Here is a 27,862-nt window from a genome sequence, read left to right as displayed (position 1 = left end):
ATGAATATGTTCCCCAAAAAGCCTCTTTATATGATCTGTGTTTCCCATAGGTCACAGTCAGTTTAGATCTGAAAGAAACATGCTAGAACAAGAAAAATTAAAAGAAGTGCACAGGAAGAATATAAAGAATGGGGTGGTTAACCAAAAGCGCTGAAAGTTTGGTTCTCTCCCCTTTTTCATAATTCTAGGGTTATCAGAAGTAAGTTCAAGCATGCAGTGTATCCAGCTGGCAGGCTTTCTGCATGATTTGCCACTGAAACTCAGTTAAGGAGGGAGTGTTATCATTTACGCTCCTCTTCCTTTGATTTGTTCATGCAGAAGCTTGGGATTCATTGAAGAAGTCTGGGCTGGAGCTTGGTCATGTCCACCTTTTATAGTTTTTGGCTTCCTTTTTGAAGTTGAACTTCCTGCCTACCTCATTCATCTAGATGTGAGAGCTAGTGGAGCGGAGCGGCTTGAAACCTAGGTTTCTTCTACACTAACAGTTCAGTCTGAAATTGCCAACCTTAGTTAACTCATCTTTTCAGAGAAAACAGATGACATCATTGGCAGAGTATTGTATTCCATTTTCTGTATTGTCCTCCCATTTTTGTTAAACCTGAATTGTTGTGGTGTGATGTGATGTGTGTGTGCTGTAAATTGCAGGGGTAATCTGTCCAGCATGAACAAATTGCTCTTGTTCCCATGGGATGGTTTTAGTTCCCAATTTTTCAATTTTTTTCTTTTTACATAGTGAAATTACATTATTTTGCTATATAAAAATGAAAAAGAGAGAGACCATTAGTAACTAACATCCCTGTTCCACTGATGGAGCAGGAACTGACAACAAGGAAGAAGTTAAAGAACCCATTCAAGGGGCAATTCATCACTATTCTTCCAGCAGAAATTAGAGGAAAGCCACAAAAGGGCAAAAACTTAAATTAAAAGCACAGGATCACTTAAAAGATTCAATGGCCTATTTACTAATCTCCCACCTGTATAGTAAAACAGGCATAACCTGCAGATAGGTTCATACCTGCAGTGTGGGGACAATGGGTTATATCCAAGGCAGCACCAAGGGTTGAGTCCCCCAACCCTTTTGAGCTGGTTTTGAGGGTGCTGGGGGGCTGCAGGGGAGAGGGGAGCCATGTTCTGTTCTGCTAGCCATATCCATTGCTCTAGCAGAATGGGAGTGTTGGCTACTGCCCAATAATATTGGTCTAGTCAAAATGCTTTGTACATTCTAGTATTACATAAATGCTAATAATCGTTCTTTCAGGCTACCTACCCCATGAACCATCTCATGAGTCTTTTTCTGACAAATTGCATAAAATCTTTGGGATGTGCACATGTGCACAGCTGCAAAGGTGCGCGTTCACGGTTTATTAAGAAATGATAGATAAAAATAAACTGAAATTATTATTTTTTCCCATTCACAATGAATATATTGTTTTCTTTCTTTCATTTTGCTCAGGATCCTGCTGAGTACAGCAAATTGATTCTGAGAGATGGCCAACAAAACCTTCACTTGAAGATACAGTATCAAGGATCATCTTTCATGTTTAATTCTACTGCCCACGAAAAGTCAGTGTACAGCTTAATTGTCTACAAGGTGGAAAGAAGCCTAACAAGCCATTTAGTAAGTGAGGAAACTGAGTAGGGCAATGTCATATACTTAAGAAAATCCAACAACCTACATAATCCTGTAAGGAAGATTCCAGTTTGCAGCCAATAAGCAGAGAACATTAATGTGCTGGACCTGATATCATCCCATTTTCAAATTTTTGCATTTTAAGTTTTGTACCTCCAGCCTAGAGATGCATGCAAATGGCCTCTCAAAATTCTTCCCTGTATCCATGGGGAAATAGCTTGAGAAACCATTTCACCAAATTTCTCCAGGGTGAAAAGTTCTCCAAAAAATTATTGGGACTGGTGATCTGCTTTAAAGGTAGCACTAGCACAGCTTCTAGCTTCCCCCCACCCCACCCCAAGAGGATTTCTTTTAACCAAGCTACCAATTCCATTGTCTCAAACAATGCCCTGGTCCATGTGTCATTCTGAAGCATTGGTGGGGTGGGCCATAAAAATGGTGAATAATATTTGGAGAAAAATCTGTCAAAGTGGATTTTCCCTCTAGGTGGTTAGTGATAAGGAAAAAAATTCTCAGGAAAAATGTCTTTTGAAAATAAATTGGCTTAGTTCTACTCCCAGACTAAGGGCTATCTTCCAAAAAGTTTATCCATGTTCCTTGGAATCCAAAGCTATGATTTGATTTTGGTAGGCATGGTAGCAGATTGCCTCACAGATTCTAAATAGGAAGCAATCCTCATCCTAGAATGAAAAGTATGGCATCTATTGAGTGGATACCACAATGCAATTAGTAAGAGATAACTAGTTCATTATCTCATCTACTTATTCATGAGGGACTTACGATTAATTTTGATGTCTTAACAAGTGGTACTGCCTCTGCTATCACTTCTGCTAGGTGGTTTATAGCTTTTGAGCTGCTAGACCCAATTTAAGCTGCCAAACACTGCAATGGGAGATCAGAATAAGACCTACTGGATGGCAAAGCCCTACAAAAAGAGTAGAGGACAAAAAGAAACTTTTTTCCAAAAGTCTTTCACATAAAATAAAGTTTGCAATGAGGCTGTGGAATTGCAAATTAGATAAATCAATTAGGTGATGAGATATGTTTAATCACTGCTCTAACACGACACCATAGTAATTTGGAATAGAAGCCACCAAAATGACCGTACCAAAAGCCATCAGAATCATTAGAGTTACATTGGCCATTTGGAAGTACTAAAGCACTTGCAATAAATCACTTTTACATTTTTTATTTTAAAAAAGATAAGTTTTTGATTTGACAATGAACCCTGTGTTTGTGATTTAAATCTCTCCTCGTTTTCACGACAGACGCAAATTCTCTAGACTCTAGGCTCTTTGCAAATGAACAGAATAGCCATTAAGCTGACAGAATAGGCCACATGATTAAGCAAACTTCTCTCTTTCTGCAGAAATCTACATAGAAGCAGCAAAACCAGAGCCAAAGACTTAATGATGAGGCAGCTTTTGCTGTTCTCTGCTTCTTGCACAATGTAATTTGCATGACGATAGGCTAATGTTTTCTATAAAGAGATGATGGGCAAGGGAATCAGGCCAAAATAAAGGGATTGAACTGTATGATGTTGATGTTTGACCTAAACATTATATAATAGTAATACTCTTTAAAGATGTAAGTGCCATACTGTGGGCGAGTTTCAGTGCATGGGACCTATTAGCAGGATCCTTGCACAAACACTTCCACTTTGCAATGGGCCTCCCTGCTCCCAGTCTTCCCCTGTGTTGCCCCCCAAAATTGGCTCAGGGGTGGGGGGATGTGCTGTGGGGGGAGAGAGAGGATCATTCTGCCTGGCAAGCTGAAATAATTGCCCTTTCAGAACTATCACCATAACACAATGTTGAAATCCTTCAGGTGGAAAACTTGCCTTTGTTTATTAGCAGCACAAAAGTAAAAAGTCCCATTGCTCGGTCCCTGCTCCTGCCAACCTAGCAGTTCGAAAGCACATCAAAGTGCAAGTAGATAAATAGGTATTGCTCCGGCGGGAAGGTAAACAGCGTTTCCGTGTGCTGCTCTGGTTCGCCAGAAGTGGCTTAGTCATGCTGGCCACATGACCCGGAAGCTATACCCCAGCTCCCTCGGCCAATAAAGCGAGATGAGCACCGCAACCCCAGAGTCGGCCACGACTGGACCTAATGGTCAGGGGTCCCTTTACCTTTACATTTACCATGCATGCGGTCTTAAAGATGTTTACAAGTGTCTGGGCTGGTGCAGGACATTTTGATTCATGAGGCAAGGAACAACCAGATGCCATTCCCTCTTTCTATGTAGTACAGAAGCTGACTGGGCTGGCAGTCATTTTTTATTTCAACAAGCGGCTCAGGTAGTATTCTCTGTGGCTGAGTCTAACAATAGAGCTAGTCCTGACAGGAGTTTAAGGTCAGAGGTCTTATTTCTGCAATAGAATTTATTTCCTCTCCCCATGACTCCCAACTTTCTCTCACTGTCTGCTGCTGCCCCTGGACCTATGCCTCTCTTTTCATTTTATTTCCCATGTTCTTATGAAACAGACATTTGCCCCTCAGTGCTTCTATTCTCAGGCTCTTGCAAAAGCTGCCACTAGACATCGGGATGTGCACATATTTTTTTCTGCCTTTGCCTTTGCATCCCCTGTTCATTAGCAAGACATCACAGAAGTCAACTAACACTTACCTGGGAATAAGGTCCATTGAACTCAGTGGGTCTGTTTCTTAGGAGATATGCATGGGGCTTGTTTTCAGTTTAAGCCCTGTTGCTTTTGCAAGACTGGTTATTTGTTTTGTTTGGTAGGATTCAGTAGGAGAATGATTGCTGCAGCATCTCCATATATTTGATGGCATCACAGCCACTGCCTGAAAAATTAATCATTGTTGGTTAGCACCAATAACTGGCTGGATCCGCTAGTGAGATGCTAATCAGCTTGAATTCATTATCAAGGGAAATGCTGCTGTGGACTGTTTGCAAACTAGTTGTTCATTATTAATCATGTTTATCTACTATTCCTTTTACAATTTATTGTCTGTTTACCAAATATAAGCCACGCAGCACTCAAAGGCCTTTTATAGACATGGAAGTGAAAAGGTTGGGAAGAAACCCTCTTCCAAAAGTCATTACAGTTAAGTGTAAAGGACTGTCCAGCTGTTGGAATTGTTACTGACAACTGGGGTCCTCTCACTAGTCCTGTTTGTGTGCCCCGAGAAAGTTCTGTGTAGCACACTCAGTTTATGGAGTGATATTATAGAGATTACAACCATTATCTAGAAACTTGCAGGTTAAAAAAATTGTTCAGATTTTTAAAATGCTATTTTGGATGAATATGTGAAAATTCAGCAATGCATATCTCTTCCCAGCCCTTTTAATGAGAAGTAACTGTGGTTTGTATCCAGTTGTATCCCTCTGCTGATGGAAAGCTTCCAATAGTGGAAGGATGTAATTTGATAGTATCATCCATTCTTCAGATCCGTGTGAGATTTCCCACCATTCCCCTCCTGCATCTTTCATCCCCTAACCTTCAATTAATAAACTTTATGCATTCAATTTCTTAACCAACATGATCTGCTATGCTGTGGTGATAAAGCTTAGGCCTTAACCATTCTGTAGGAAAGAAAGGTCACAGACAGTCCATTAAATATTCATCTGCTATTTAGAATTGAGAAATGTATATAAGGTGCTACGTACTTGTCTAGACCTCTGGTTTTCAACTGATAGGTCAGGACACCCACTTCAAGGTCGCAGCCTGATCTAAGGTGGGTCACAATGGCAGCACTTCCACCAAAAAAAATGCATGCTTAAAAATTAAGAACTGGGTCTCCAAGTGCATGTTTGGGTTAAAGGTGGATGGAAAGGTTGAAGAGTCCTGCTCCAGAGGCCCTCCAGACACATGGTATCACATGGACTCACTGCAATGCTTCAGTGTGTACTTCTCCACCACTTCTTTCTCAACTCAGTGCTGACCCAGACCCTGGTGATCTTCTCCACTCCTCCATGTTTTGTGGAAACTAAGGGCTTGTTCACACTTACCTTTTGCCCTGCACTTTAAAGCTCTGTGTCCAACTGTTTGGTTTCACTTTTTCATTTTTTTGCACCCTGCCCCAGGAAAACTCACCCTTTAATGCTAAATTGTAACAAACAGTAATTTGGGTTTTCTGCTGATTGCTGTTTGCTCCAATTCAGCAGTAAAGAGTGGGTTTTTCGGGGGGAAGCGCTGGGCACAAAAGAACATCTGGATGAGCCCTAAGCGCAGCTGGTGAAGCACCTGCTTTTGTCACAAAATAGATCAATGCATGCCTGGGCAAAATAGGGTCCCATTTTAGCTTTTAGCATTAGCAAGATGAGAAAGTTGCCTTGCCTGTCATTTGCACCAGTGCAAGCCTGGTAGGTTATGAATTGGATAGAAACCTTCCTACCAGAAATCAAGCCGTGTAGGACCTGATAAAAAGAGCATTTCAAACATCTCCTTCCATTTAATAAGTTCACAATCAGAATCCATGGTTTTTTAAATTTTTTATTTACAAATTCTTTGCTCGTTAGAAAGCTTGCATGTAAGCAGAAATCATGTACTGATTTTGTTTTCCTTTGGTTTCAGATTAAAGATATGGGGGTAAAGCCATCAGAAGGCATGTCTGCTGTGAGGTGTGAACTGGATTTGGGTGACCTGTTTCTTTGCTGCTCTAATTCCATGCTTTGACAGAAGCCATTAACACAGGCTCAGCCAGAGCTTGGGCCTCATCAGTGTGTTTCAAATGAAAGCTGTACTATATGGCAATTATGCTTGCTATGGCTGCACCCAGTGAGAGTGTAAAGGTAGGAAGTAGTAGGAAGAGTCTATTATCACTAAGCAGTGACCAAAGAAGAGGAGAACTTTAGCAGTAGGAAATGCAAGGTGATGGTGGAGGCAGGGAAGTCAAATGGTGCAGATATGCAGCTGCTGAATGGTTAGGAACAACCACTGCAGCAGTTCCCACTGAGCACTCTGAAGCAGCCACATCACACAGATCTATACAATGCTGAATTCAGTTGGCTCCTTGCAGCTGCTTCTCTCCACCCAGGGAAAGGGTGCTGTGTTTTCTCCACATTTTGCAAAGCGTTTGGACAAGATGCCTTCAGTGGGTCACCTTCCCAAGTGGGTCAGTCAATCGCCATTTCCCTCTGGTCCCGATCCATTGTGCTCTCCAGAAGGAGAGGGAGTCTGCAGCTCTTGACAATCTGTGTGTAAACTTGGAAGAGTACATGTGAACAGGCAGGGACTTCAACAGGGGAGTGGAGCAGGACCAGAGGACTGACAGTGGGCTCTTTGCTGAGGTGTAAACCTTGGCAAGTGCCCCCAGTCATGACAACCCCAGACTATGTCCCTGCATGGGTGTATGTCTTGGTTGTTGCTCGGGGGTGGCAGCCTTTCCCTAGCCTTCCTACCTATTGCAGTATGTCATCGGCCATAACTGGCTACACAAGTGTTCCACATAGCAGATATGTAATGCATGCATTTCTAAATATTCAGGGATGGAGATGGAGATCTGCCACCAATCAGAGCTCTGCTAGGTACATCCCTAAGTGTTTAGCAAGTGTTTAGTGTTTAGCAATTCATGTCTCCCATGCCAGATTCCCACTGTTTCATGTGGCACACATGGTTTTGATGTTGCTGCAGCCAACATGATTGCCATGCAAACTCTGAAGAGGCTCAGAGAGACACCTGCACTAGTCAGGTATTCTGGTTCAGTCTTGTAAGCTACCAAGAGTGGCTGGGGAGTGGCTGGAGTCACATCCGAAAGCCAGCCCCCAGCCCCCCGCCTTACCCCACCAAAATAATGTTCTAAAGAAGGAAATGCAAGCTTGCCATATTGCTTATACATGTTCCTTATTTTATTCTTATTCCTGCAATGTGTCTTGCTTTTAAACTGATTAACTGAAGATAATTCTGAGAGTATTAATAAAGGAAAGAGCACCCCTTCCATCTGAATAACAATTCACATAATTCATTGGGAAAGTCATCTGTAAAACCTTACATGAGTGGAGACTTCGACACAGTCTGCTTATTACAAACGTTGTTTCTGTTGAACACTCTTTGGAAGGGAAAATATGTCTTTTAAATTACAACCTCTGTTAAAGCCTGTGATTAATGAATTAATCAATTGCAATAATTAATTCCATTTTTTCTCTTATCCTAATTATTGTTGTGTTGCAGTCCACTGCCCACCTCTAGGGATCAGAGCCTCCCTCATTCTGCAGAAAGTGGCGGGTGGGGTGGGGTGGGTGGAATCCAGGATAGTTCAGATCTGTAGCCATTAGACCATAATGTTTTTTCTTTCTTTGCATTGTGCAAGGAGTAGAAACAGTCTACACTGTGCTTACCTAAAAGGAGCAGGGAACAACTCACTTGGTTTACATGGTTGCTGATGCTCATTCGGTTCTACTCCTTGGCTGCAAGGAAAATGGGAAATATATGGAAAGAAACTTATCATTTTGCATGAGACTGGACAGATCTATTCGCCTTACTTAGGACTTGGAACACTGTAAAGTTTATGGGAAAACTAAATCTTCATTGTTGAGTTTAACTCCACTTTGGAGATCTGGCATTGTACCCAGTGCTGGTGTTCCAGCCCCATAGCAGACTTCGACTTGCACTTCAAAACTTTCCCCTCCTCTCACCTGTGCAACCTCAGAATCTGCTTTAGAGGGCTGAGGAACCTTGTGGAGTAGATTTTGAGGGTGCAGAAGGAGGGGAGGAAGAGGGACTGTGCAGTTGGATTTGACTGGACTAGATTGGATACAACCAATGGATTCCAGGTCAGGAGGATGTAAGGAATTACAATATGCTATTCAGGCGTTCTGTTAAAGTTTGGGTGAATAATATGAGGATGTCCCTGTTGGCTTCACCCTCAACATTTCCATGTTTAGAGGAAATCCTCCCCACAATTGGGAACCCTACACAGTCCTTTAATTGACAAAGCCAGACCAAACCTGGGAACTTTAGCATACAAGTATGTGCTGTGCCATGGAACCGGCAAATGTTCATAAACTGTGCTGAGCTGGGATTTATCCAAAATGTTCCTACAGTTTCTCTACCCTCCCAGATGAAATATTTAAGATATAATGGGATCCATTTCACCCTCCCAAAGACATATTCACCCTGTCTTGTTCATAGAGCATTCTATTTAAATTGCTAGCAAAATTAAGCCAGCACACAAAGGAATAGATAGAATTTCAGGAGGGAGGACACTGGAAATCATAATGCAGGTTTGTGTTTCGTACCAGTGTTAGAAATTCCATTCTGATTTGTTGAAGGGAGGTCTCTTTCAAATCAGCAGATGTCAGGCTTGCACAGTTAGTAACTCAAGCCCAATGCAGCCATGTATGGTGGCTCACCAGGGTCACAGCAAACCTCCTGTTCTGCTGCCTGCCTACATAAGAAAAGATTAAGGGAAGATATGGTAGCAGTCTCTCCAGAAATGTGAAGGGATGTCAGGCAGAAGATGTTCTCATCTTCTGCCTGACCTACTAGAACCAGTAGGTCGCAATTTGCAGGGAAACAACACTCTTGGCTGTTAGGAAAACCCTGCTAATTGTAAGAGTTGTGCAAACCATGCAAAAGGCTGCCCTTCACTGGATGTATTTAAGCAGGAGGTAGCCCACTGCCAGAGATGCACTGAAGGTTCTGTATTGAGCAGGAGTTGCACCAGGTGACCTTCAAGGTCCCTTTCACCTCTGTTGACTGCAAAACAGAGTAGATTGTCAAGGACCTGGTGGGCTATGCTCAGCTTGGTCAGTCATGAGTTGTGCAGGTCTGATATAGTTGCATAACAGTTGCATAACAATTGTTGTTCAGCATCCTGTTTTGGACAGATGTTTGGGCAGGCGCCTTGCTGAGAATCACAAGCATCAGAGCTTACTAGCCACCCCCTGCTGTATGTCTTCTACATGTAGCCATAGTGATGCCCCTGAACTCTGAGATTTTGCTATTTTTCATTCTGAAATAAGTAATCATACAACTCTGGAACTTATCCAGTGCCTTCTGAAAAACATAGTGTTTGCCTAATATAGCCAATAGGAAATTGTTCTTTCTGGAGTAGTATCATGAAGGAGAGTAATGTTTAGCACCCTTGACTAAGGTTTCTACCCCCCCTCAGCCATCCCACCCCACTGAGCTTCTTAGATAGAATTACCCACACAAATCATTTTATTTCTCCTAGAAAGGAAAAGGGCATCATTGCATTGTGTCAAGGGGTTAAATGTATAGGGATAGTGTAATCTGTGATTAATTGGTAGTATTTCTGGCTGGCAAGACTATCATAAAAATTAAGAGATAGATGAAGCCCCCTTTAAAAAGAGATTGCATGCCTCCAGTGAAATATCTGGTGCTTTCTTTCGCTTTATTCACTTTCTGTCATGATGAAATCAAGTTTCCTTTCAGATTCATTAATTCTTTGGACCTGGATGTCAACATCACTCTTGGCAATGAGGATTTTGTCAGTATTAACAAAAGTTACGGTGTTTCAAGCTACAGGACCCTGGCAAGGGGAAGGTGAGATGCTGTCAACATTTCCATGCTCTGAGCTAGCACCCATTTCTCTTTGGGGGCTCTCTGTGATATCTCTGGGTCAGTTCACTAGAAATTTGGCTCTTTCTTGTTATTATAAGGTATGGTTCTGGTCTAGTTTCCCCATGTATATCTTCCAAATACCTTCCCATCCAAATAATCAGATGAAGAGAAGTACACAGTGGGGATGTTCCGGGCCAGGCAACTCAGGAGATTGCCTACGCTCCAAGAAGCAAACAAGAACAACAACAACAACAAAGCTCCACTGAGTTTAAGAATGAAGCTCACATAGAGCTTTCCCAGCCTGAAATGACTGCATGGAATATCCATAAGTGATCATGCAGATGTATGATGGGATTAAGCACTACCAGTCCAAGGCAGGCATCACAGTTTCCCACATAGTCCATAACAAGGAAGTTCAGCATTGTTAGAACAGTTCTGATCCTCTCTTGACAGCAAGGAAGGACCATGTGGTACAGCTCATGCTCTGCAGGCAGAAAGTCCAAGGTTCAACTCCTGGCATTTGCAGTTTAGAAGTTCAGGTAACAGGTAATGTGAAGGACCTCTGACTGAAACCATAGAAAGTCATTGCCAGAGTGAACAATACTGGGCCTGATAAACAAATGGTGTGTATTAATCCTTCTAGTGTGGCTAGCAGGAGTCCTCCAAGCTCTCATACAGGTCTTTAACAGCTTTGCTCTCAGAGATCTTTTAACAGGAGGTTCCCAAGATTGAACCTGTGACCTTTTGCCTACAAGGCAGATGCTCTTCTACTAAGCTGTGGTCTCTTTTTAAGAAACGCATGTTCATTGTGCATCTCATCTTGCTCCTGAGTAAATTAGTATGTGTGAAAAAGTTGAGTACAAAAAAGTTATTCTTCTTCCCAGTCCTTATGGTTGGTAAGCCTTGCTGAAATTAGTAAAACCAAACCAGGCATCTGGCAAATCCGTATTGCTTCTCTGCAATTTTGCCTACCTGCACATGCAGAACAGGGTCTAAGATGTATATTCTTCTTCTTCTTCTTCCCCCATGTCTTTAAAGAAAACCAGAGCTGCAAAATAAAGAAATAAAAGTTTCAACAATTCTGGCAATTTACTGTACAATGCAAAATAAATGCACAATTGTTTTTGATTAGTGCCCTTCTTCAGCTATCCCTAAAACAATAGCTGTGAATATTAAAATGCTAATAACACACTGTACTTAACACAGAACCAGAAACATGGGTTATACAATGCCCTCAATCAGCTTGAAGGATCTTGTTAATGGGTACACCCTGTGCTTTTCAGTCATGAGTGGCTAACCAGGAACTATTGTGTTCCCTCTTTGTCATATCAAGATACAACAATGTCAAATGCAGAGTGGGAGCAGAAGAATACATCCTGCACCTGGGCCTTCTTGATTTTGGAGCTGCATATACAGTTGTTATAACAAACGTAAGTTGCCCTTTGACTTTTGCATGCCATTTCCAGCCAAAGTTCAGCCACTGAAGTCAAGGCTAAGCCACAAGTCTCCCACATTGACTTCAGTGGGTGTCTGGCTGAAATCCTATGTGGATTTATTAGGGACGCGGGTGGCGCTATGGTCTAAACCACTGAGCCTAGGGCTTGCCGATCGGAAGGTCAGCAGTTCGAATCCCCACGACGGAGCGAGCTCCCATTGTTCGGTCCCAGCTCCTGCCAACCTAGCAGTTCGAAAGCACATCAAAGTGCAAATAGATAAATAGGTAATCCCTACTGAACGGAGTGAGATTTACTTCTGAGTAGTCATGCATGGATTGCAGGTCTGGCGTAGTCCTCGGCATGGTGCAGCAAATGCTGCCCACAGATGCCAATGACAAAACTTTTTAAAATGGCCCTGTGCATATCAGGCAGCTGCAGCCTCTACTTAATTTCCTCAGACACCTCTGGATCATGACATAGGACCCAGAGGCATTCTGGGAAAATTAAGACGGTGGCAGCTGCCTCAGTGTAGAAGAATTATCCTTTGTCTACCCAGAAACAAGCCCCATTGAACACTTTGTTACTTCCTTCTGAATAAATATGCATAGAATTTGTGATAAACACACTGATGAACTGATGGATGAATGAACAGACATATGAATGGATAGACACAGCCCAGCAGAAATTAAATTTTTGCTCTTAATTCTTGAGGGTCTGACATAGATTGTCCAGTTTTTTGTTTTTGTTTCGTTACTGAATATTTAATACTTCACTATTTGTTATCCATAGCTCTATCAACTGTTTCTTGGGACACAATATGAGACTGGCCAATCAGGAGCAGGAATTTCCAATACTCATTTATTCATCCCATGTCCACAATGAAAATCAATCCAGCAAAATACAATTTGTATCCACTATTGTTCTTGCTTTCATTTCAAAAATGATTTATTGATTAACACCACACACACACACACACACATGCATTTGCATTGGATTTTATTCGCATTGAAAAGAATGGGGTGGAATAACATAGTGACAACATAACTTATACAACTTAATTTTGTAAATTACGTTGGTTATGTAATTTTACTGCAGCAGAGAGTGGGACAAATGACAGTTTTTGACAGAAGTTGAACTGCAGCAGAATGGAAAAAGTGCTGCATGCAGTGAATACAGGGAGGAACAGAAAGCAATGCTTTCTTTCATCTCTACTGTGAACAAAAAAAGACAAGTAAAATTTATCACACATTCCAAGCAATTCCAAATATACACATATGTATTCATCATTTCTATTGTGTGAATTAGTCTTTATCTGCAAGTAGTTATGTTCTGGATTGGTAGAGTTGGTAGATGTGAAAGACCTGAAGTAAATGTAATTGTATTATACTGAGGAGTATGTATTGTGCATTTATGTATTGCAGTCAGAATAATGGCGGATCTAGATTTATAACAGTATGAACAATCAAGAGTTTAGCAGTATGCATCAGGATGGTAAAGAACTGCCACTGATAGCACTCAAGTCAATCTGGCCTGTTTTGAATTTTCTGCTGGCAGTATCTCTTCTCATTATATACCTATTCTTCTTATTATTGACCAAGTGACTGATCTTCTCCAATCTGGCTGTTGCAATTAACAGTATGCTTTGTTCAGCTTCCAGATCTATTATGCTTTGTGGCATATGCATAAAGAAGCTAAATTATGCATATGGTGCTGCAATATGGCTGAACTGCAGTATGTAAATAGCTAGGATCATTATCTTCTATGCCCAATCTTTTGTCAACATCAAACTTCTTTTGAAGGTGTTTGTGACAGTTCTCCATAGTCCAATGAGTAATGCACACAATTACTGCTCACCCCTTTTAGCCTTCTGAAACAGGCCTTCTTATTGTCTTTCTCTTTATGGTGATTAAATGCATCTCATAAACAATTCCAGCACCGGTAAAAGCAGAGTTTGCCAGTGCTTTTAATGTGACTTTATTTCAGTCCACTGGCAGAGTTCACAGTTGTTTAGTGGGCCCAGGAGGAGAATGCTGCTTCAGTCTTCAAAAGAAAACCTTTCCTCTCCACACACACACACCAACATAGATTCTGCATTAACATCACCTAATCATCATGACTTGTTTTCCTCCTAACTTAGACTTCTACAAAGTCCCTCCAAGCATGGAAGACAGAAGACATCTCAGCCAATAACGTCCATATTTCATGGCAGATTCCACAGTACCTGTTAATATCAGCTGGAGAAGTCATGTTTTCCATTACAGGCATTGCCTTCTCTTACTCCCAGGTAATGTATGTAGAGCACAGAGAAGAAAATCAGAAATCTGATGTGCTTAATGAGGAGAAGAGCAGGATAGAAAGCTGCACTTTGCCAGGTCTTCCGAAGGCTGAGAGCACAGAGAACAAGTTGCAAGTAGACTTGCACCACAATCCTGACCAAATTCACTGTGGATTTACTTGCAAGTAAAGTGTGCCTTGGACTGCAGTCCTGATCTATTAATATGTACATCTCTCTGTTCTCCGTCTCCTTGTGTGGACATGATGATTGAATGCAGTGACCAGAAGATCTGGCACAATAAGAACATAAGATGTGCCCTGCTGGATCAGTCCAAAGGTGCATCTAGTTCAGCATCCTGTTCTCACAATGGTCTGTGGGAAGCCCTTTACAGGTCATTATCCTCATCCACTGGTATACAGGGGCACACTGCCTCAGAGACTGAAGGTAGTATATAGCCATTTTGACTATAGCCATTTGATAGCCATATGAACTTGTCCCATATAACAGCCATCCAAGTTGGTTGCCATCACTACATCCCGTCATAACAAATTTCATAATTCTACTATAAACTAGGTCAAATGGGTAGAAACTACGGCCCACACAAATACTATGGAAGCAATTACCCTCCTGTATTAAAGGTTCCAGGAGTAAATGGAAACATTAGGTTTGGCTATCACAATATAATACTGATGTTTTAAAATTTATTAGGTGATGGGGGAAAACTAGTATATAAAGTAATCCTGAGTAATCCTTTTAAAACTTAAGGTCTACAAACATATTAGGTTTATAGCAATATGGGACAGAATATAATTGGGAGCAGTGTTAGCTTGAGTCATGTGTGCTCTCTCTCTCTCTCTCTTTTGTATTGTGCTGACAGATTAGTTCTTATTTGTGTGCAATGAGGAGGGGCCATTGTTCAGTAGCAGAGCACATGCCTTGCATGCAGAAGGCCTCCTGGTCTATCCAATTTTTTTTTAAAGGATCAGATTGCTGGTGATAAGGGAAAATCCCTGCCTGACACCCTGGAGAGATTATGTCAATCAGAGCAAAAACACCAAGATAAGCAAACCTGGTATAAGGCAGCTTCCTATGCTGCTTCCCTCAAACATCCAAGAAAACCACAGGGCATTTCAACAGCCACATTGATTTCAAAGGCTATGTGGTATTTCTCCACTCTCCTATATTCCTGAAGTCTCTCCTTGGGGCCCCTGGGAGAATACAGAGATAACCCACACATGACACAGGCAGGTAGGATGATGCTTACATGAGAGCTGCTGGAGGTCAGAGGAAGTATGTGCTGGTTCTCAGAATCCCCTTGATATACCTCAGTGCCATTTTCTGCCATGCCTCAGGGTTGATTGATTTACACACACATAAATGCTCATCGCTCGATGGCCGCAGCATCAGATTGTGATGGTCAGATGTGAATGAGCCATTACATATCAGACACCTCGGCAAAGACTTCCAGATCACTTCACATTACCTCAGAATGATATAGTATTATTCAACTGAGTCAGTTCACACATCTGTCTGCAAGTCACTGGGCCACTCAAAAGCATTTTGGTACCTGAGGTAAATGGTGTGCTGCCATCCCCATCCTCTACCATTACATGTACAAATGCTGACTGGAGTGGCATATCACCACCACCAACACCAACATTTATTATTAAAGGAATTTAACTTTAACTCTGGCAACGAGACAGATGTCCTTTACTGCACATGAGGGCAGCAAACTAACTTAAGGGCTGAAAGTCAGGCCACATGGTGGACACAGCCCTGTCCTCCAATGCCTCACCACCATTCCCTTTCTGCATCTTCTGCTGGAAGCAGCTACCTCATTCTGCATGATGGTAGAGGCCGGTCCTGGCGAATCATCAGGTGTTGAACCAAGTAACTAAGGAATGCATACTGGCCCACAGAGCCATGAGGTGATTTGCTTACTCCATCGCAAAACAGGAAAGTGGTTGAGCGCAGTCTGCAGCATAGTACTCAGTGAGGACGCTGAGGAAATTTCTCAGTGTTTGGGAATGGACTAATCTTCCTGGTTTTCTTCCCTTTTTTCAGGCTCCTGCCAGCATGAAGTCAGTGCTGCAGGCTGGCTGGCTGTTAACCGTGGCCTTTGGAAATGCGATTGTGCTTGTTGTTGCCCAGGCTGCACCAATGGAACAGGTATGGGATAGAATAAATTAACCACGGCACTAAGGCTGGAGTTGTGAGTAACACTCCACAGGACATTCTGATCTGCTTTCTGTACATTTGGCAGCCATTCATGCAGAACAAGGGTGGGGAAACTAGTGGCTTTTCATATGTTGTTGGGACTCCAAATCCCATCAGCCTCAGTCAACATGGCGAATTGGCAGGGATGATTGGGGATCTGTGTCCCACCAAATGTCATTGGAATCCAGTTCCCATTTGGCCTACCAACCACGGTGAACAATCAGGTATTATGGGAGTTGTATTCCAGCAGCATCTGGAGGGCCACAGGTTCTCCATCCCTGAAACATGAATGCATACCCAAAGACCCAGGACTATCTTCACGGAAAGAAAGACATCCTTCCGTTGAGGCAAGAATGCATGTTGTGTTGAAGAGGAATGTTCTAAAATGGACCATCCTTCCTTACTATCACTTCAACCTCTGTAAAGGACACAGCATCTTAGTATAACGGACAACATTTTCTCTGTTAGTGTGGCACATAAGTCAGTGGACATGAGAAGGTGTGGATTCAGGCATATCCAAAAGAATAGGCAAAGCTAGTGCTCTTTTTTTTTTATGGTACTCCCTGGTATAGATTACCCTAATGGATAGTATTCACCAGTACAGAGTACTATCTCTTTTTTCTTTTTTTGTTGCCATGATAGTCATTTTGTGCTGCAACCATGATGATCAAGATATGACTACCGGCAATCATTTTTTTAAACAAAACAAAACAAAAAAAAGCACTGGGTACAACCAGTTAAAACCAAATCCTCCTTCCAACTGCTAATTTAAAATGCTCAGAGAGACTTATAACCTAGATTGTTGCCGACAGTTTAATGTGTATGATTAGGACACTTGCCTACCAATGGCCCCAGTATATAGCCCAGAAGTAATGAATGCAGAAATAAGTAACTTGTACAAAGGGGAAGAGATACATCACAAAAAATAACTGATTAACCTACATAATAGAGAGAAAGGCCACTGAGCAAATGAGCAATTAACTAATAAAGCAATAGAGCTGACACAACAAGGAGAATAGAATGCAATTAGTGTGCCATCCAATTTAGTGTCCTCCCTCACAAATTAATAACATACACACACCAAAAAAAATTAATGCCAGGGCATTTAGCTGAGCACATGTGTTGTTCCAATCTGTACCAGTAACAATAGATGTATATTGCTGGAAAATATTCACAGGAAGGACATTGGGGGGAAATAAGAAAACTAAACTAGATTCATTTGACTCTACCTGTCAGCTCACATGATGCATGACCTTGCTTCTATATGACAATATCAAGTTCATGCACACTCAGGCTACAAACCATTCATTTAAAGCACTTGCCCCACCCAAAAGTCCTGTGAATTGTAGTTCACTCCTCACAGAGCTATAATTCCCAGCACCCTTAGAAAACCACAGTTCCAAGGGTCCTTTAGTGGTGTGTGTATGCTTTAAATGTGTGTATTTAGTCTCATTTTCCAGCATATGACTGTCTTTTATTGCACAGAAGAACTCCTGTGTGCAATTAAGTGTTTTTAAACTTTGGACATAATGGTGGGTTGGGGGTGGGGCTACTTAGTTGGTAATGTGTATTACTGCACTTACTGCAAAATATGCTGAGCCAGCTCTGCTGCATTTTGCGGCCATCCAGCTCATTCTGCTGAGTGGGAACCTGGACTTCTGCCCCTTATGGTACATCTGCAACTACAGCTGTTCATGTTATCTCAGTCCTCTCCCAAACACACATATACACAGCGACATTTTGCTGTGGTCATGAGAACCGGTAAACTTATCGTAATTCCAGTAACTCCCCTCAGAGGACAAAATGCCAGGTAGCATATTCTTGTTTTTAGCCTCCCTAAGTATTCCCCAAATAAAACACAATGTGGATTTTGAAAAATTGGGTTATCACACAGGTTTTTTTTCCATGCCACACGTGCACTGAAAAGAGCAGCAACTTAGCTATATGGTCTTCTGAAGGATTTCCATGCTCACATTCCTGAGCCATTTTGGAAACTGGAGCAAATTTGAGCTTTCCCCCCAATGTAAGTATTCGGTGCAGAACCCCTAATCCAGATCAGTACTGCAATGGGGCCACACGCAAAGGGATGACGCCATCCCTATCACCCATGTCACAGTCCCATTGAAGCTTGGTGTATGGGGGAAGGAGGCACACCAGCTATTGGTTAAAGCAAAAAGACCAAATTGTGTCCAATAAATTGCATCTAGTTTGGCCCTCTCAGAGTTGATTTGCAAAGTTCTGCTCCTCTATCACTTCCATATGCAGCTGGTAACTAGAAGTGAAATAGTTTGACTAAGCTTCTGTACAGTTGGAAGAAGATCAGTATGTAAGTGTTGTTGGCAAATAAATATTAATTTTTTGTTTTTTGTTTTTTTCAAAACCCTCTTCTTTCTCCAGTGGCTCGAGTTTGTCCTCTTTGCTGCACTGCTCTTTATCGTGTTTATTATTTTCTCCATCATGGGATATTTTTACACCAGCATGGACCCAGAAGAACTCCTTGCCAGAGAGGACCAACAAGGGACGTCAAACAGTAAAAATATGATTGGGCTTGTTACCAAGAAAGCAGAGCTATAAAGGCGGCTGTGGACACTGGCATGGGATTTTGTGGCCTTTCTCTTTTAACAAGATGTGGAAGAAATGGATTTATTTTTCATGATGGCATCTCACAAAATATATTATATTCAGGGGAAAGGGCAAAATAAGCTCTTTTAAAGTCGGCTGAATAAATGTGAACAAACTCCTTGGACATGAAGCATTAAAAATAGATGCAGAGCGGTTTCAAATCTGCCCATTCCTTCCAGCCTCACCAAGCAGTTGGAGTAGTTATTCTCAAATGTACACAATGTGGTGAGTGACCATCATCTCAAATAATAGGTCGTGTTTATTTGCAAAGTTCTGAAGAAATGAATGAGTGAAACAACCTGGAGAGCACACAAGTAATGCATAAAAAAATATTCAAGAAATGCATCAATGGATAAAATCTAAGGGGTGTGTGTGATCAAGTATGTTATAATTCACCCTTCCTGCTCAGTTCATTTCTGTGCCAACATGCTATTTAAAAAGGTAAAGGTACCCCTGCCCGTACGGGCCAGTCTTGACAGACTCTAGGGTTGTGCGCCCATCTCACTTAAGAGGCCGGGGGCCAGCGCTGTCCGGAGACACTTCCGGGTCACGTGGCCAGCGTGACATCGCTGCTCTGGCGAGCCAGAGCCGCACACGGAAACGCCGTTTACCTTCCCGCTAGTAAGCGGTCCCTATTTATCTACTTGCACCCGGGGGTGCTTTCGAACTGCTAGGTTGGCAGGCGCTGGGATCGAACAATGGGAGCGCACCCCACCGCGGGGATTCGAACCACCGACCTTTCGATCGGCAAGCCTTAGGCGCTGAGGCTTTTACCCACAGCGCCACCCGCCAGGCAGACAAAAGCCATAGGTCACAATCCAGAGTGGTTTATGAAGCTTGCTTACCTATGTATCCCTGACCGAACCCCACTCTACCCCCAAGAGCCCCTCTTTCAGCAGCTCTCCTCATGGAATCTTCAACCTGATCTTTAAAACAAAACAAAGTTCTAACACTAATATGGGAGGTGTTGGCACTGCTGTTTCTGTTGGGATCTGGAATGGTTTTCAACTAAGTTTTACTCAGTGTGTAGTCCCACTGAAATTAATGCGCATGACTAAGGTAGGTTCATTATTTTCAGTAGGTCTACTCTGAGTACAACATAGTAGAACACCACCCCAAAATGTGGCAACTGGCATTAAGGGGAAGTTGTTTTTCTCCACCTAATACTAACTACCAGGCACGATTCTAAACTGAGTCTCACCACTCTGAGTGCTGTAGTTCCAATGAAAATCAGCACATACACCTCAGCTGTGCTTTTTTTTTTTTTTGCTTTTTTTTTTTAAAGAAAAAAAGGTGCCATTACTCACAACGAAGTTGTTACAGTATGTGCCACACTTTTAACATCTGGAGAAAAATGGTGCTGGTACATCATACCCTTGAGCAGCCCCAGAAAAAAGCGCTGCACCTCAGTGTTGGTGTTAGTGCTGTTAAAACAAATCTGGTTCCTTATCACAATATTAAAGTAATGTTTGGTTTGTTTCATAATCCAACATTTTGCAAAGCTGTGTTTCTTCGAATTATCCACTCATGGAGCAAATGCCTGTAAGACTTTCCAGATAGTCTAAGACTGTGGATTGAGATATTTGTATGCTCTGCTCACTAAGCTCTAGTGACTTGGCCAGAAGAGTGCTTTGATTTTGTATGTTTTACTGTACGTGGATCAACTGATCATAGACTGTTGCTTAAGAATATCGCTATTCAAGTAATAAGCTCTTTAAAATATGACAATTTTTCTGAGCAGAAAAGATTTCCACATGCAAGCCGTGTGTAACTTTTTATATCCATCTGTTGCCTTTATTACAGCAAATTGTCACTCACAGAGTGACTCTTGGACTAGAGAGACCTGAATTCAGATCCCTAGTGAGTCAGTGAAGTATATTGGCTAGATTTGGGTCAGACACAAATTCTCAGTCTATCCTACCTCACTGGGTTGCTGTAATAAGCCCATGTTAGCTGTCTAATGAGACACGGCACGAAGCAAATAACAAATAATGCTATGAAGATCCATCAACACAAATATATGGATCGTAGTGGTTATGTGGAAGTTGAGTAATAGTGATTGCTTTCAGTAGAAACACTTGCATAGCCTCTCCAGAATTCCACTTCTGCTCTGATGTATACACAAAGCTTTTGCATTTGCAAGCTTCCCCATTCACTTCACTGAAGGAACATGATCAGCGTGCACAATCGATCTAAACTGAGAAGTTATGGGCGATGAAAGTATCTGGAGGATGCATCTCTAACAAGCTTCAAAACCCATAAACAATTGCTGGATCAGGATATGTTAAAAGTTGGGGCACAAGAGCACCAAGGTTTACATGATTGTGCAAAAAAAAGAAAGAAAAAAGTATGTATCTTCTTATCTCTTACCGTTCTTCAGGCTCAGAGGAAGGCAGATAAGAGCATAAATGATGCTTTTGGCTCTTGTAAGAGAATTAATCAGAGATGCATCTATTTCTTTGCAATGTCGAGAAGTGCAACTTCCAGGAGGCCTGTAATATAATTGTCCAATTTCTCAGCTTGTACAAGCATGAGATATTTTGGTGCTTGAAAGTTATAGACTCATAATTATTGGCCCAGCTCTTATGCCTATCCTAGATGGATAGGAATTGCTCTCTCCCTGCTACCTTTTGAAAAATACTGGTGGCGGGGAGGGCTCTGCCGGCTAGTCTTTACTTGCTAACCCCATCACTCCTCCCCCCCCCCCACATTAACCACCCAATCTTCCCCTTCCTACCCCATGCAACTACTAAACACCCTTTCACCCTCCCAATATATTTTAAGCTACTTTTCTATTCTACAGCACCACCATTTACACCTTCACCCTTGTATCCATGCCTACCCTTCTCCCTCCTTTTGTGCAATACCCACTTACAGTCCGACCACCCCCATGGAAACCCCCTGCATCTTCCTCTTCCCATGCATTGCAACTACTCAGCACCCTTTTCATCTCCTACTCAACTATGAAACCACCATTCCCTCCTATTCAGCACTCCCTTTTGTACCCTTGCTTTCATCTTCACCCTTATTTCCATGCTTCCTACTTCCTCTTTTTTGCAATTCTAATTTTCACCATCAGCCCCTTTCCCTGCCTTCTCCTTCCTTTTTTCAACTCTCCCTTGCATCCAGACCAGCCCCATCTCCATGCCACTGCCTCAATCCTATTCTTCAGCCCCCTTTTCACACACACCACATGATGATGTATGTGACTGTATCTTTGAGATGAATAGAATCTTAAGAGGAGGAGTCAGTTTGTTCAGCTAGTGGTTAAGTTCAACTGATGGAAGTTCTTAGCTCTATTTTTCTAGAAATAGAGGTGCTGGAACTCGCCATGAACACCTCCCTTTTTCCCTTATAAAGGCAATGGCGCCCACCAGAGAGGTAGTGGAACTTAGTTCTGACGAGTTTCAGCTCAAACAAACAGACAAACAAACAAAAACAAACAACCATTCTCTTTAAGGTCCATTTGGAGCTTCTTCTTCTTTAAATGGCAATCCACTTAAAGCCTGAGTTGATGTTTGCTCCGACTATGCAATAAAAAGTGGGTTTTCATGGGGAAAACTCGGGGGGGGGGCACCAAATGCTCAAAGGGCTTTTAAATGTGGGCCTATGGTGGTTTCCTGTTTGCAGAATGTTCTTCCCAGGCAGACTCACCTGGTGCCTTCATGACATATCCTTAGGCACCAGGCGAAAACATTGCTCTAGGACTAGGCCTTTGTTGGTCTGTTTTTGTTTTATTATGTATTTTGTGTTCTCATTTTATGTTTTTGTGTTGTGAACTGCCCTGTGATCTTCAGATGAAGGATGGTATGCAAATTTTAACAACAACAACAGAATGGGCTTCCCCAGGGAATGTGGTGGGGCAAACAGAAAACCATGCCTAGAAAGCAACAACAACCCTCTGCTTTCTAGGCACAGGACAAATGGAAGTGTGGACAAGTCCTCCCTTCCTTCATGTGTTCATTCAACCAAGAATTAAGAGGAAAACTCCCTCACAACTATACAGCCAATAAACATACATGCTATCTCACTGAAGGATCATTCCACTCCACCTGCTTGCTTGCATCCCCCCCCTTGGCAAGTTGACTTTTAACACAAATGGAATTAGCCCATAAATTGCACACTGAAAACTACACATGCTGAGATTTCCTTTTCAACATGACTATTAAATGTTCAGGAGCTCTGTGCTCTCGTTTGCTTCTGGCTACCCACAAGTGAAGTTTCACTTGTTTTCCATTTTCTCTGTTTATGCCCATTATGTTTGGGGATTACTGGAGCACATTCTTTGCTCTTCAAGAAATTTGTTTGCTTTTCCTAATTCTGTTTTATGACACATTGCAAATTAGCTCTGCAACAGCTGAACTGCACGAGTGTGATGCTTCCATGAGCTGCTTCCAAATTGAAGCACACATAGAAAATAGGCCTCTTACCCACTCATCCCAAATCCCATGCCTGAAGGAACAGATGAATTCCAGCACTGGTTAGCACTAGCAGACATGATTTTAAATTACTGGAGCATTAAAATTTTTATAAGCCTTCAATTTGGGTACTTGGCTTTTGGAACACACATGGCACCTGATGAATGAAAATTATTGGGAACTTTTATTTTGTTGTAAAATAAAAGGTTTATCTGCAGAAGGCAATGCCACTGCCCAATGAGATACTCTTTAAAACCACATAATTTCCAAAAGCTCTTCCTTTGCTAAAAGCAACAACAACAATCAAATTACAAGAGGGGGGGGGGACAGAGGGAGCCAGAATCAGTCAGGGAGCACAGATTGTGGCACACGCAGAGCTTTAATTAAAGGAATCCAGTTCCAATATCATAAAAGAGCCATTTTACATGCAACATGACTCTTTATTTTCCATTCATACTGCCAAATATACCCCCTGTCTCAGATTTTGCCAATAGATATCTGCAAAAAGTGGTAGAAGAGACAATAAGAGGTTTAAAAACAACAACTCGACATCTTATCCTGCTCATTTATGAGATTCAAAACCCTTAAAAAGTCCAGTTTCACAATGCTGCGTGATCACTGCCACAAATCGCTGTATGTTCCCTGTTTCAGAGTCATCAGGGTTAGTTATACAGAAGTGAGGAACCTGTGGCCTTCTGAATGTTCCTGGACTCCAATTCCCATCAGCTCCAACCAGCATGGTCAGTTCGTGGTCAGGGATGATGGGAGTCCAGCAACGTCTGTAAGGTCAGAGGTCGTCCACCACCCCGCCTTCAAAAATGTCAAAGATCTGGATTTGGGATCCTGCAAGATCTGTTAGCATTAGAGCATTAGTGGAATTCAGTGTCGTTCAGTGGTGAGCATCCCAACAACACAAGCATTGCAATTTGCCAGACAGAACAACAATCCCACCTTTTCTCCCTCCATTCGCCGTTCTGGGGGTTCTCCCGACCTCCCCTCCCCCAGAGCCAATTTCAGGGCGCCAGGAGACACGGAGAGAGGAAAGGGACAGTTCCATTTTGCAAGCAGAAGCCCTCATATGCAGGGCTCACACTGACCAGACGCCTTAGGCAAATCCCACCCTTGGTATCCCCAGGGGACTTCAAATCAGAATTGCTGTGGCTTCTACTCTTCCCTTTCCATCCAGTAAATATAAGCAGACTCTGCCTGCAAATAAACACCTGCAGCTTACAGATCCTTTCCCCACATTCACTCATTGATTAAAGCCTCAGTGGGAGTGGGGAAGAAATCTGATTCAGTTTACATTTATTCCACACAATATTTATTTATTTTTCAATACTTCCCACCCACCTTTCATCAAAGAATTATCCCAGGGAGGGGTATAGCAAAATGAAATGCTGAACTTCAAACCATTAATACATCAAATTCCAAACCATCGTATATAGCAGCAGGGATTTAAAAAACCCACAGTAAATAACTTCAAAAGAATAGACAGGCTTCATTCTTAAAATAAATAAAAAGATTTCATTGATTTTCATTTTTCACATTGCACATAAAACAACCTAACTCAAAACACATCAGTCACATTGCTTAAAAATATCAAATCAAATTATTACTGTTCACTCCAAAAAATCTTTCCACATATTTCCATGAGATCTCGGGGGGTTATAAACAAAATCTTTTGGACATATATAGTCCCAAAATGGTTGCCACACATTATGGAAAAGATTGAGGTGGGGTGGGGGATGGAATTCCCTTTGGTCACATAAATCTGGCACATCAGCTTTACAGCCAGGGCTATTGTCCATGCTTTGAGTACCAAGCTTCAGTGTTCATGTCCAGGGCAGCGTGCCATCACACAGCTATTTTCGTACATGCCACCCCAAGGAAGAGTGTTAAAAGTTCTTTATGCACAATTGTTATTCCAAGTAAAGCAAGTTGAAAGGAAGGCTGTATGTCTGTTTGAAAGGTTTCATTCTTCAAAATAAATGTGCTGCTAACATTCCATGAATACCTGAGTAAACAGGTGAGTTTTAATCTGACACTAAAAATTAAAAAGTCAGCACCAGCCATACTTCAGAGAGGTGACACATTCCATAATAGGGGCGCTGCCACAGAGAAGGTCCTTTTTTACACATCACCACCATATAATAAACATAGTAGTTCCATCTTTGTTTCTAGTCAGTCTGCCTTTTAAAAGCAACTTTGCTAGTGATCAGGTATGCAGAAATGGAAAGTTTTTCATTGAATGCTGCTCTTTAAAGGTGCAGAAATAAGTTGGAAGTGTTGGGGGGGCATGTTTTTTAGCATTTCTGTGCTGTCCGGAAAGAGTACAGTTAAAATGACAAAGGTATCGTTTAGATCACAAAAGAAATAAGCTGAAAACCACCAAATACACCTCCATTTTTGGAAGAGCAGCTTGACCTGGAAAATGGAGGTATACCAGCTGTTAGCAGGTCAAATTCACTGTGGCGCATTAAACTGAGAGAAAATGAGATTGTAAAGCTGAGAATATAATTAAATACTGGAAGACTTTAGATATTACCAACACACACACACACAACCCTCTCTCTGCCATTCATGAGAATTCTAAGCAATTTGGCAAAAAAGATTTCTAAGCAGCAGCAAGCGATGGATTTGCACTGACCTCTTTGTAAAACAGGTGCTGCAGGAGCCAGCTTGTTGTCCGTCCGTCACTCCCTACATTCCACTCCCTACATTCACATCAGAAGCCATCATGATGTCAGCTGGGCAGATACCAGAGGAGTTTTCAGGGTTCCTGCCTTGTTTGCAGATTCTATTTACATGCACACTTACCCTCTTGGTTTACCATAATTCATTGGTAGAAAATGTGCCCATTTCCCCTTAAAATATGCATTTTTGTAAACATGGGTTGGTTGGTTGGTTGGTTGGTTGGTTGGAGAATTAAATCATGAAATTTAGAAGAGTATGAATTTTGAAGGATGGCTGTGTTTCAGTACTCATGCTGTTTCAGAAAGTGCAGATCTGATAAATTTGGCTTGAAATGCAAACTGATTTGAATTTTCCCCTGTTCTTAATTTTTATTGCCCTATTTCTGGGTCAGTTTCAGGGCACAGGGTTGCACTGCTAGGGTGGCTCATGAAGTCCCTGTGACTAGATACACATAAAAATGTATCACCTTAAGAAATATTTGCCAGGGCTCACACCTATCAGTTTGGAACCATGCGCTAGTACAGCTGTTTGCATCATGCCTATCCTTATGTTCAGTTCATCAAATCCTTCTTCATTCCTCCTTTGCAATATAAAGAACACACAGCATCCTGTCAGTCTCTCTGGTACAGTAGCGTTAGGTGTACTGTGTTGCCTTTCCTCCGATACAACTGGTGGAACGCGACCACCACATAGAAGCACTTAGAGTCATGGTTTTGCTGGCTGAGTATTCATGTTACAGAAAAGTTTGTATTCTAGATTTGCTAGTCCCACCTGTCTGTTACCAATGGTGACATTGGCCCCCATGTTTATTTCATTTCTCCACTCTCCTCTGGTTGTTCCGGGCTCCTCCTGCAGCTTCTCCCAGATACAGCTGTCAACGGTCTGACACCTCCATCTTCTCTGTCATGGTTTTCCATTATGGCTCCCTCGAGTTCTGTCGAACTACATTCATGGTGCTTTAAACAGGATAAGCTGAGTAAATCATTAAAAGCCTTGCTGCTTCGCAAAGACGCCCTTTTCATCGAATAGCAAGATTAAATTAGGTTCCCCTGATAAATTGATTTGATGAGCCAATTTGGCTGGAACATAAGGCATTTATACAATTCCAAAGAGATTGGGATTAAAAAAAAAAGGAAACCCCCACTGAGTTAAATTTCTGCAATCAATAAACTGGCTTTTATTAATTTCCCCCCTTTCCCCTAACCATACAAGTAAGATTTTGCCTCTAGTGGCTTAGGGTCAAATTTAACATGACATTAAATGGATGACTATACATAATGCGCATTGTCCTGTTCTCTTCATCCACCCACTCACATACACACACCAATAACAGCTGCAGACAGAAGGGGGAATCAAGACTGAGATTACAAACAAAGAAAAGAGATTGGGAGTACAGAACAGATCTGCTGCCCCTGTGGATCCTGCTGCCTGAGGCAGTCACCTAACCTTGCCTCATGGATGGGGCGGTCCTGGATGAAGCACACTTGTTAATCCCCTGCAGCAGCATCTGCCACCTGGCTCCTTTGTCTCTCTGCCTAAAGGGGAACCAAGAGTCCAAACCGCACACGAATAAGAAGTGATGGCAATGCTGTTGGGCTGCACAGCCAGCCTTGCAAGAACATCCTCATTATGGCTATATGTCTGCCATTGCTTTTGTCTGCCGTTGCTTTTGAGGAACATCTGCCCTTCACTTTAATTACAGCACTTAGAATCCAACATAGTGGCTTGAGTACAAATTGATCTTGTTTTTCAGCCAGGAAGTTTGTTTTTCCGCTCTTTATGATAATAAATGTGCCACTGGTAATGGCAAGGGGGCCATATAGTGGCTCATTGTGTTGTGTGTGCACTGAGCCTACTACTTCAGGGCAGGCTTTTCTTATTATGCGTTATTGATGTGACAGTTTGCAAACATTGTACAAAATGAATTAACGGGCTCGCCTTTTCTTCTCCCTGAGTTTGGGATTTTAATCTTATTGACGGCTACAGCTGCAATTAGCAATGATCTCACTTAAAATGTCATTTTGTCATAGGCAGTCAAGTCCTGCGTGTCTAGTTGCAAAGTGACACTCTGTGGACAGGCGA

General features: G+C 42.1%; 1 protein-coding gene across 2 annotated transcripts in view; it reads left to right on the top strand.

The window, feature by feature from the left end:
• Window positions 1-20,158, top strand: part of SLC15A2 (solute carrier family 15 member 2) — a 71,955-nt gene extending 51,797 nt beyond the window's left edge. For both annotated transcript variants that reach the window (XM_083446845.1, XM_083446844.1), the window contains 8 exons: window positions 1,454-1,618; window positions 6,168-6,214; window positions 9,990-10,100; window positions 11,452-11,548; window positions 13,692-13,838; window positions 15,894-15,998; window positions 18,444-19,109; window positions 19,462-20,158. In XM_083446845.1, the coding sequence (XP_083302971.1) occupies window positions 1,454-1,618; window positions 6,168-6,214; window positions 9,990-10,100; window positions 11,452-11,548; window positions 13,692-13,838; window positions 15,894-15,998; window positions 18,444-18,620 (849 nt within the window). In that variant the 3' untranslated portion in view covers window positions 18,621-19,109; window positions 19,462-20,158. The remainder of the gene's footprint in view (window positions 1-1,453; window positions 1,619-6,167; window positions 6,215-9,989; window positions 10,101-11,451; window positions 11,549-13,691; window positions 13,839-15,893; window positions 15,999-18,443; window positions 19,110-19,461) is intronic.
• Window positions 20,159-27,862: the final 7,704 nt, after the last annotated feature.

This window comes from Podarcis tiliguerta, assembly GCF_965153285.1.
Source record: "Podarcis tiliguerta genome assembly, chromosome: 1".
Taxonomy (NCBI): domain Eukaryota; kingdom Metazoa; phylum Chordata; class Lepidosauria; order Squamata; family Lacertidae; genus Podarcis; species Podarcis tiliguerta.
This window is presented reverse-complemented; position numbering and strand designations above follow the sequence as displayed.